Here is an 11,933-nt window from a genome sequence, read left to right on the forward strand (position 1 = left end):
GCTATATAAATGTTATTTATTATTAATGTTCCTAATAATTGTTGGTATGACTTGCCTAACATTGGATCCAGGCTAGTTTCAGTAATTTTGAGGAAATATTAATAAACCATGAAAGACAGAGAAAAGGAAGAAGAGTTTTGCAGAAACTTTTAAATATCAGATTTTGAAAGCTTTACTTACAGTTTTGATTGTCTGTATCTTCGGTCCAGTCCACACTTTCCAAAAGCATTTTCTCCTCAGAAGAAGAAATTATTCCTTCTACTACCATGAGTCCTGGTGGTAAGGCTTGAGGCCTCAACTCCTTCCATTGTGCTATGGGAAACCAAATTAAAATAGTCACATGCAAAACTTAAAGTTCCTATATACAAATAATTCTGCCCAATAACTCTTTATCAATTCACAAAACTTCAAATCCTCATTTTCGGAAATAAGATTGCTGAAAGGCACACAACATATTAAAAGTGCATGAATAGTAAATCATTTAACATGAATAGTAAATCATTTGCTAAATACATACCATTGCCTACTATGTGCCAGACATTATTTATTCAAATCACATAAGGAAGACTTTGGAAAGAATTCCTTAAAGACAAGTAATTTACAGTGTTAAGTAATTTGGATTTAGTTTCTGAAATATGTTTTTTTAAAAAGAATTAAAAATATATCTTCTATTTGTTATTCAGTGCTGCCTGGTAGCAGATATCTAAACAAGCATAAACTATTTGTGACACAATTCTGTTCTCAGTTAAAAATGACTTTCTTTTTTTTTTTTTTTTTTTTTTTTTTTTGAGACGGAGTCTCGCTCTGTCACCCAGGCTGGAGTGCAGTGGCCGGATCTCAGCTCACTGCAAGCTCCGCCTCCCGGGTTCACGCCATTCTCCTGCCTCAGCCTCCCGAGGAGCTGGGACTACAGGCGCCTGCCACCTCGCCCGGCTAAGTTTTTGTATTTTTAGTAGAGACGGGGTTTCACTGTGTTAGCCAGGATGGTCTCGATCTCCTGACCTCGTGATCCGCCCGTCTCGGCCTCCCAAAGTGCTGGGATTACAGGCTTGAGCCACCGCGCCCGGCCTAAAAATGACTTTCAAGGTTGTAAATGTGATTGCCACAGTCTTAAAAGTACATATGGATCTAATGAAGAATTTCAAATAAATAACACTCCAAAACTTACTTTGTGCAATTTCTTATTGAGTATTCACCATGGGGGACAGGGGTAAATCCAATGACTATTTTCTGATTAAAACTTACTCGTCGGCCGGGCGCGGTGGCTCACGCCTGTAATCCCAGCACTTTGGGAGGCTGAGACGAGCGGATCACGAGGTCAGGAGATGGAGGCCATCCTGGCTAACACGCTGAAACCCCGTCTCTACTAAAAACACACAAAAAAATTAGCCGGGCGTGGTGGCGAGTGCCTGCAGTCCCAGCTACTCGGGAGGCTGAGGCAGGAGAATGGCGTGAACCCGGAAGGCGGAGCTTACAGTGAGCCGAGATTGAGCCACCGCACTCCAGCCTGGGCGACTGAGCAAGACTCCGTCTCAAAAAAAAAAAAAAAAAAAAAAAACTTACTCCTCAGCCATTCAGTTTTCAAAAACTGACCAGAAACATGTAAAATATGAGGATAATCTAGTTTCCAAAATGTGTAAAGATTAAGTCAGATTCAAAATTAAATGCATATGAGCACTGAGAAATACAGTTTCTAAAATAAATCTTTAAAAGAGTCTGTAAAAGTTTTCCTTTGGATCTAATTTTACAAAAACATAAATTTGAGCAGATTGCAGTCACCTACCCACTCCTAGGATATCTAAAACAGGGCTCTTTTATTGCCTAAATAGGTGGCAAATGAATATATGATTAGATGTCGAAATCAAAGTTCATCTCAATACATCTCATTTCCATGGGTCAGAAGTAATAATTCCTGTACAATTCTGTACACCAGTATATAAAGCTGTGCTTATTTAACTGAATTATTCAGTTCCTCAATCAGACTATCCAGTGGCTATTATACTGGACAGCACAGACAGGAACATTTCTACCATCACAGAAAGTTCTACTGGACAGCACCACCATAAAGTTTTAGGAATCTTTGGTAGCTACAGGTGCCCTGCTATAAATATGAAGATTGGTACATGATCATTTGGATCATAATTCATTCTTAAGTGATTAATTCAAAGCTCCTGGGTAGACAGGTGAAATAAACTGGTAATCCGAATCCTCATTATTAAACTTTGAAAAACACAATTAGGCAGAAGGGTTCCAAAATAAGCCATGTGCCTAATAAATATATTGTTGATTGGTGGGACCAGCTCCATAAAGGCAGGTTGTATCTTATTCACCTCTGTCCTGTCAACTGCTTATCCCATCCCTGGCACAAATAGGTGCTTAAAGAATGTTTGTTAAAGTAAAAGGGGCTGCTAACCTGCATCATTTTGTTTCACAATAACTGAACCTCCCAACTTAAGTCTATGAAAAGAAAACACACAAAAGAATCATTTTTTAAAAGATAACTGTATGATAATACCTTTTTCCACAAAATTCAAATACAGAATGATCTTTTGTCCTAAATCATCCACTACTTCTTTTCCATTGAGGGTGACATAGGCTCTCTTAGATTCTTCCGTAGTTTTGTACCTTGCAAATGAGTAGGGTTTGTTAGGTGGCATTAAGAGAGCATCCACCAGTCCACATTTCTCTAAAACCGGGAGCAGCTGGTTCCTACTCACACCATTACCCAAACCACCATTGGCAACAACCAGGCTCTTAAAAAACAAACAAACAAACAAAAAGAAAGAAAGTAACATGAGCAACTGATATCAACCCATTTATTTTAAAAAGATTATTTTTTAAATAAGATTTCTACAAAGATGTAATTAAGAAAAAAAAAAAAGGTTTCCTTGTACTGGTTGTTTGGTTTGCTGATCTCATACAAAGTATGTAAACCAATTTACTAAAAATTTGGGGAATAAAAAGGACTCCTATATTGTAAATAATACTGATTTTTAAATAGCCAATTTCACAAAATATTCATTTCTAAATGACCATAAATGCAAATTAAAACATGACTATTCAGAAATATAAATTTAACATAATGAAAGAGAAGGAGCAGAGGAGAAAGCACAGTTACATAACACTTGCTTTTTTGCAAGACTGTTCTATATGCTTTTATCTATTTAATCCTCATTAACATAATCTTCACAACATATTGAATTTATTTGGGTAATATCAGCCCTATTTCATAGAAGAAGATCTGACAAATTAGGTTACAGTGGTGATTAGGGGTGGGTTTAAACCTATTTCTGTCCATTTCCAGGATCCACACTTTTAATATAACCATTATACAATGTTCACTAAAAATTAAAAGGTACTATTAGCTCAAAGAAAAACCAATTATAGCTTCTATTGAACATATTTAGGAAAAAATTTTCCCCTAAGGAAATTCAGTCTAAGTAATTCAGTCAATTCACAATGAAAACTTTTTCCTTTGTAAGTTTCACGATTACTTCCCGCTATTTGCATAGTCCTGCACTAAACTTTATTCAAGGAAATTTTGCAGGGATGAAGGGGGAGTCTCTTATTTTCATTCTGATGTTCATGGCCTAGCACCCATATAGTCTCTATACTTAACCATTCTATACAGTGTAAATATTTTTAATGTATGCTCTATGACTTCTAAAAACATTTCAATATAACAAAAGAAAGCCATGGATGGCCTACTCTCATCAATTTCTTCATTTATACCAGGTGTTGATGAAGTTTTTCTGAGAAGAGGTAGATAGTAAATATTTTAGGCTTGGTAGGCCATAAAAGTTTCTGTCAGATAGTCTTAGTATTGTTTTAACAACACTTTAAGAATGTAAAACTCATTATTTTGCTCATGAGCCTGATTTGGTCTAAGGACAGTAGTTTGCCAACCCCTAATTTATACTAAGCTCATTTATGATAGTACATAATGTACTATCACACATAAAGATCATTTATGTAGTACATTTATTTATGTATAGTACATTTATTTATTAAGCCTAAAAGATCATACATAAAGCTCATTTATGATAGTACATTTATTTATGAAAGTACATAGCGTATTGGTTTATTACACAAAATAAGAATACCTAGAACTTTGTTTGAAAAGGATATAAAAGAATTACTATGAAATTGGATAATAAGGAAAGTAAAACTGTTTTGTCACGGGACAGTCACTACTTTGTATGTATGCAAGCATATACAACACACATAATAAACAAGCCCACTAACACAATACTATATAATATGGAGTAAAACGGAGTCTCAGGTGGCTTGCCCTGGACCTCACTTAATGAGGTTTATTAATTAAAATACCAAAATAACTTGGTTATATGTGGTGATAGTTGCAATAACATTTCCATATTCCTAAATCTATGGAAGAACAAAGGTTTCATTGGTGTTGAGGGTCCACTACCCCATCTAGGCATGGAAGATGATAAAGTATGACTTCAGGAATACTAGAAGTCCTCAAAGATGCCATCCGAGTGTTTTGTGGGCAACTCTAAAGGTAAACCACACAAAAACAAGTGCAGTAGAAGAGGAGAGGAACTTATTTCCCATTAAATACGAGATGCATATAATTAAATGTCATAACTAAATGTAACATAATTAATATAATTAAATGTAATAGTTAAATATAATTAAATGGAACCATTATTTTATTTATAATTGCTCATCCAAGCAATTTTCTAAATAAGGAGGAGTATGGTACGAAGTAGAGAATGTGAATTTTTTTACGTTATCTTTGGTCCTGATAATTTGAGGTTCACTGCTCTAGAAGAATCTATAATGCTATAAATTTGTACAAAGCAGCCTATAATTATAATACATCTGATATGGTTTGGCTGCGCCCCCACCCAAATCTCATCTTGAATTTTAGCTCCCATAATTCCCACATTTTGTGGGAGGGCCCCGGTGAGAAATAATTGAATCATGGGGGCCATTTCCCCTATAACGTTCTCGTGGTAGTGAATAAGTCTCACGAGATCTGACGGTTTTATAAGGGGTTTCCCCTTTCATTTGGCTCTCATTCTCTCTTGCCTGCCGCCATGTAAGCCAGGCCTTTCACCTTCTGCCATGATTGTGAGGCCTCCCCAGCCACGTGTAACATACCCAGTTCGGGTATGTCTTTATCAGCAGCATGAGAATAGACTAATACAATATCATTAGAACAATATTTGCTCCCCCCTGGAAAGACAAAATATAATTAGAGGTCCATCTACAATTTTATTCTTTTCCTTTAAGAATATGGAGAAAAAAGAAAGCCTAATAAAATGCTACTTGGGAAGCCATGAAGGACATCAAAGCTTCTAGAGATCCTAAAGAAAAGGCAGACCCAACCAGAAACAAGCTTCAAAGGGGTCAAAGAAATGGAGCCTATTTTTTTTTTTCTTGCTACTTCTCTTCATGAACCCTGTAAGGAAAGGAACACAAGTCACTCTTGGAAAGAGATGAGAGCGGTGTATGTCAGTTTAATCTTCTGAATGTCTCACAGCCTCAGTGGCTCTTGACTGAAACAGTAAAGTGTATGTATGTAAACATATTAATTCTAATTATCTATTATCTAGTTAATCCTTGCTATAGGAATGTGGCTTAAATTCTCTGAAGACATTAATATTTAATTCCAAGTATGGGCCTTTTGCCTCCTAAATTCAAATGTGCCTCAACAGACTGCTCATTCTTAAGCTATGATGTACAGAAGACAGCATGGTAAGCATAAGGCAAGAGTATTGGTCTCAGAGTCAAGAGGCCTAAGTTTTAATCCCAGCTTCACCTTCTCAATTGTATGTCTGCCCCTCAATTAAATGATATCTAAAGCTTACTTTCTACTTTTATTCTATAACTTTATGAGCCAAAAAGATAAGAACTCCTGATATTCATGTAGTAGTTTAATGCCCAGTAAGTACAACTAGATTCTCTAGAGTCTAACAATCTAATGGGGTTAAAAAGGTATGCAATACTATGCCCTGCTTAAAAATGAAGAAAGCCGACGTCAGAGGATACTACTGCTCATGTCCAGAAAAGCTAACGTCAGAGGATACTACTGCTCATGTCCAGAAAAGCTAAGAGTTAAACTGAGTTCTCCTAATTCATAACCCGGGAAATCTCATGATCCTCACGTTTATCATCTCATTTAATTATTGTCAACAGATAATGAAAAGACTTTGTCAATAAGGTCTAATAAAAATAAAAATGTTTAATAGCACATAATCAAAATGCTTTATAAAAGAGGTAAGGTTGAGAAGAGAAGAACAAGAGCTGTAGTAGGATATGGAAGATCTAGCTTTAAGTTTCTATTAGCTACTTACTAGCTTATATCAATGGAGACATATCATAACCTCTCAGAACTTTAGTTTTCTTACCTATCTCACAAGGACTTCTAGGGAATTAAATATAATGATGAATATAAGTATGCTTAGGAAACTGAGAAACTTGTACAGTATTATTATTAATATATAACCACAACCTCTTCTAGTTCAAACAACAAAACAAATAGAAAAGCAAACTATAGGCTATGGACCCAGAAAGTTAGCAGGTCCTATCATATGTACATCTAATATGGATGTAACAATTACAGCCTTAGGCAATTATTAGCAAATATTAATATAATACATTAACATGTCAATACATTTACATTCAAATAATAATAATAGTTTTAGGTCACCTGAGTGGCATAGGATACTGTCTCAATGCCTTCATGTCTCAGCAAAGTATGCCTGGCTTTAATCTGTTTCCTTAAGAACTTCTTCTCAGTTTTACTGAGTTTGTAATTACTTTGATGGCTGCTGTCCATAGCAAACTGTAAAAAATAAATAAATAAACAGTAAAAAATGTCAACCTCAAGAGTCCTGAAGGAACAATTATAATGATGTTATTCATACATTCCATAGTTTATCAATATTTCTATGTGATCATTTTTTAAAATGCTTTCTTTACCTTGTACCAACTAAGAGAATTGAGAACAAACAGATACACAAAAAATGGAGGAGTATCTAAGAACATCTAATAGGATATCTCTGATGGTTCTAAAAAACGTTCCAATGTGGTAGCTCCATGAAGTGTGCTATTTTACTCATGGGTGATGAATCCTTTACTTATGAAGCCCTAAGTAAAATGGGCCATACACAAATTTCACAACTATAATGTAAAGCAAGGCAAGGAGCAGGCACGGGAGCAATGGGGGGAGAAATAACACAAAAAAATTAGCAGAATATACAGTATGATTCCATTTACATAAAGGTCAAAATCAAAAAGCAAGCCATATATTATTTAGAAATACATACATAGCAGAGCTAAAAGAAAAGCAAGGAAATTATAAACACAAAATTCAGGAGAGAGGCTATTTCTGTGGGAGAGAGGAAAGGAAATTAACATGAAAGTGACACATAGGAGCATCAAAGGTATTTCTTCAGCTACATGGTAGGTGTAGGTGTTTGTTTTACTATTTTAAAAACTATGTGTCATATATTTATATCTATAATTTTTTAAATAACAGAATCCCAAAGAGGTCTCTATAATCACACCATCCAAATCAGCACCCAGTATCATGCTTTATCACACTTTATCACAGTAGTCTTTTATTTTGTTCACAAAATGTAACGTAATTTGTGAAGATTCATCTGTTAGTGTAACTCCTCCATCATGATATAAATCCCAAGAGAGCAGGAATGCCAGCATATAGTAGTTGCTCAATAAATATTTGATGGTAGGACTAAATGAATAATAAATGAGTGAATACACAGTCTCAGCACCCTGCAGCATGCAACCATAATAAAGTACATAGTTTATGCTTTCAACAAGTTTGTAACTTAGTTGTGGAAAACAAACACTAAACAATAAGACTATGACACATCTTTACATAATTTAATGCTGATAGTACAGTCTTTAGGTGTGACATGAATTAGAGACAAAAATAAGATGGATGTGGGCTGGGAGCAGTGACTCACACCTGTAATATCTGGGAGGCCAAGGCAGGCAGATCACTTGAGCTCAGGAGTTCAAGACCAGCCTGGTCAACATGGTGAAACTCTGTCTCTACTAAAAGTACAAAAAATTAGCCAGGTGTGGTGGTGGGCACCTGTAGTTTCAGCTACTTGGGAGGCTGAAGCAGGAGAATCACTTGAACCCGGGAGGCAGAGGCTGTAGTGAGCCAAGATCATGCCACTACACTCCAGCCTGGACAACAGAGTGAGACTCCATCTCAAAAAAAAAAAAAAAGATGGATGTAAACTGGAAAAGCTGGAAAGGCCTCAAAACAGGAGATTTGTGCCATGTACTGAAGGATAGGAATACTATAGAATCAAACAAAAAGGAAGGTATTCAGTAAGGCAGTAAAGAATAGAAGCTAAAACCAAAATGGACATATTTGGTCAAGACACCAAGATGTACGCATAATTTTTTTAGAGCAGAGAGAGTTTGCTGATCCTCCAGTCCCACTCTCTGCAGACTTTAAAGTCTTCAAAGTCAACCAAATAAATAAATTTGGGGGTTAAATAAAATCTTATTTATCTTATTTCACATAAAATCATAAACAGTCAAAATTCTAATTACTAATCTTTAGTATAGAAGACAAATGCCAAGTCTATTAAAATGCCAGCAGTCCAGCTTCCTAGCATAGGGAGTACATACCAGGAGGTAAGGCCAGTGAGGCAGGCAGGTTGGCTGACACCATAGCAGAGGGATGAGAGGTAAGAAAACAATCCACCTTGTTAATCAGAAATGCTGGCCTGATCTAGGCTGGGGGCAACAGAAAGAAGAGAAATAGGGGGAGAGGGGAAAGAGAAACAGTGAGAGAAAAGTTCAGGCAGAATCGAGAGGCCTCGATGACTCCCCAGACATGAGGGAGACAGGAATCAAAGATCACTTAATAACCAGTTAGAGGCTGAGTGACTAAGAGATGAGTGCTACCACTTCAAAACTGGAAAGTCAAGAGGAGGTTCAGGAAGAGCTGCTCAGTATAGGAGATAATGAGTCAGATTTAGGATATAATATGTTTAAGGTATTGTGAGATATAGCGTTGGAATGTCTGACTGGTAAGTGACAATATAAAGTGGCTCCTAGGAAAGGAACTGGGGTTAAAAATGTTTAGGAGTCAGTCATCATTAAGACAGGAAGGGGACAAGTGAATGGACATTTCTAACATTGCATTAATTATAATTATTTGTTTTAATATCTGTCCCCTTCCACTGAACTGCGAGCTTTCTGAAGGCAGAGATTAAATAATAATTTTCTGAGTTACCACAGAGCCTCATTCAGTGCTCTGAGGTAATATAATACAGTGTTCAGGAGTTCATGTTCCAGGTTCAAATCTCAGCTCAACCACTGATTATTAGCTGTATAATCCTAGATGAGTTGGTTATATACCTCTGTGTTCCAGTTTCTTTATCTAGGAATAGGGATAAAAATAATAGTGCCTATCCCATAGCTTTTTTAGAATTAAATTAATTTATTATTTATTTATTACCATTGATTTTCAGAAGAAGCAGATCAAAATGGCTTAACACAACAAAGAAAATCTGAGGGCCTTCAAAGGAGCTATTTTAGAGCCATTCCATTTCAAGATCTTCATCTGTAGAACAGCAACTTTGCAGTATGTCATGGAGAACAAGGGATGACTGCACTACAGAATTATTTTTAATATTTCACATGAGCAAACACTGCAAAGTGGAAGGAATGAGAAAGAAACGATGCTAAATACATCTTTTTAAAATGTCTGCCACTAAGAGTCCAGCACCAGCAGGTGGAGCCTCATAACCACATTTTTGTCATCCCCTTTCCTTTCTCTCTCCCTCAGTCATGCAATATTATTGCACGTGAAGAAAGTCACTAAATGGCCTTTGAGGCTGTTTTCCTCTATTCCAGTGGCTAGGCAATGTGCTGGCCCAGCATATCTGAGTCATCTCAACAAGAATAGGCTGATACCAGCTGCTGAGGTCTGGAGGTGCCGCCTTCTGACAAAGCTACTTCCCTGGCCAGTTTCCACTAATGCACAGATAACTTGGATGCTCCTTGTGATGTTATTGGAGTGAAGTTACTATTAACTATGATACTAGCCATGCTGAGTCCAGTCCAGCCAGCTCCAGCCTAAGCGTACTCTCTGTGGGATAATGAAAGTTTGGAGATAATGCATGCTCTGCTACTTGCTTGTTAGTGAGTTTAAAGCCAATATATCCTACTAGATATTGCCCTACGTGGTAATAGTAGTATGTACATCATACCCTCCTTGAATAATAGAGAGCCTATTATGAACCAAGCAGTATAGACAAATGTTCCTATACTTGTATGTTAAAAACAAAAAAATGCAAAAACCGCGATTACTTTTGCGCCAACCTAATAATTAATAGCAAAGATTAGAATCTAACTTCCTATCAAATGAGGCCCAATTTTAAAGTACGGCACCGGTATACACAGTCTACATATAAATCTTTAGAACACACAAGAAATTGGTGATATGGGTTGCCTCCAGGGAAGGAAAATGGATCCATGAGTAATGGAATGAAAGGGAGCTTTCTTCTTTCATGACTTTTGAAGTTAATAGCTATTTAAACTGCATTACCTGTTTAAAAAGAAAATAAAGATTTAAAATGATTAGAAAAAAATTCACCCCATCACTTGTCACAGCACCCCGTTCTAACTCTTTAACACTTACTACATATTTTCTTACACTCTCATTAATTTTATTCTGTCTTTCCCCATAACTTAACAAAGCACACTCACTCCATGAAGTAGAGATTTTGTCTCTATTGTTCACCCTGTAGCACCCAGCACTTAAATAGGATTTAGCACCTAGCAGTCACTCAATAAACATTTGTCAAATAAACCTAAATCGACTTTGCTCTCTTAGCTCCTAAACCTCCCCTCCTCCAGAATTCCGAGTTTGGTGGCCTTCTTCAACGTTTTCATTAACACCTAGCATGGATCTCTATTTCTAGAGTTCTCACATTGTATTATAACTGCCTATTTGTGTTGGGCTTCTGCCACAAAACTGTCATCTATTTGAGGGTACAGACTTGGTGCCTGACATACAACTGACAATAAATATTCAATGAAATCAATCAAAATAACAGGCTGACGCTACCAGAGGCCCAGGAGTCGCGGGGATTGCTCAAATAAGAGCACGGGAAGACTCAGCTGCGCAAAAGATCAGATCATCAGCACTGCCTTTGCATCACTAGATTGTCACGGGTCAGAAAAGCCGTAGAGCGCTAAACTAACAAGCCCCATGTTGCAACCGTCCTCTCCAACCCCAAAGAAAACAGAAGATTGACACAGACACCACGTGAGCACCCGAACCAAACACAAACACGTGCACCCTAAACACTGACAGAGTCACCCAACGCAGATACCCTACTGCTCACACTGCACCAAGGGCGCCTCTGGGATCCATCCCCTTTCCCTAGGTTCTCAGCCCTAGCTGGCAAGGCAGCTAGAGAAGACCGGAAGAGGCCGAAAAGAGGAAGCGAGGATTTGCAGCCCGTATGCCCGCCAGCAAGAAGTGCCACACACCTCCGCTTCGGCTCAGGCCGGATTCTCACCATGCGGGTGCCTTCTTCTTTGCCAGCCTCCACTCTAGCACCAGAACGCCGCAGCGGATATTTGCACGCCACCTCCCCTGGGCGCGGCCATGTTGGAGAAAACTGCACTACGTTTCCCATGAGCCAGCGGGACAACGAACAGGCTCCCACAGTCCTCTTCGCCTCCCAGAGCCGGGGAGTGACTGTTTCTCGACCAAGTGTGTTTGTAAAGTGCTCTCTGTTACACTGAAAATTCAGTTGTCTTTTTGGGGGGATTAGTAATAATTGGTAGTGCAGCTATATTTATATCTGTTGCTCTCCAAATGGACAAGGTCATACAGGTTTGGGCCCTTCGGTCCTTCAATAATGACCCCTGGCACCTTGGATTCTTCGTGTGTGTTTCCT

At 37.6% G+C, this 11,933-nt stretch overlaps 1 protein-coding gene across 2 annotated transcripts in view; it reads right to left on the reverse strand.

Annotated features, from left to right (window-relative positions):
• Positions 1-11,664, reverse strand: part of ALKBH8 (alkB homolog 8, tRNA methyltransferase) — a 66,867-nt gene extending 55,203 nt beyond the window's left edge. The window contains exons 1-4 of one of the 2 annotated variants that reach the window (XM_025356717.1): positions 11,521-11,664; positions 6,680-6,814; positions 2,516-2,753; positions 181-312 (exon numbers count right to left, since the gene is read on the reverse strand). In XM_025356717.1, coding sequence (XP_025212502.1) covers positions 181-312; positions 2,516-2,753; positions 6,680-6,808 — 499 coding nt within the window. In that variant the 5' untranslated portion in view covers positions 6,809-6,814; positions 11,521-11,664. The remainder of the gene's footprint in view (positions 1-180; positions 313-2,515; positions 2,754-6,679; positions 6,815-11,520) is intronic. The other variant, XM_025356716.1, reaches the window with a different exon arrangement.
• Positions 11,665-11,933: the final 269 nt, after the last annotated feature.

This window comes from Theropithecus gelada, chromosome 14, assembly GCF_003255815.1.
Source record: "Theropithecus gelada isolate Dixy chromosome 14, Tgel_1.0, whole genome shotgun sequence".
NCBI classification, from domain to species: Eukaryota; Metazoa; Chordata; class Mammalia; order Primates; family Cercopithecidae; genus Theropithecus; species Theropithecus gelada.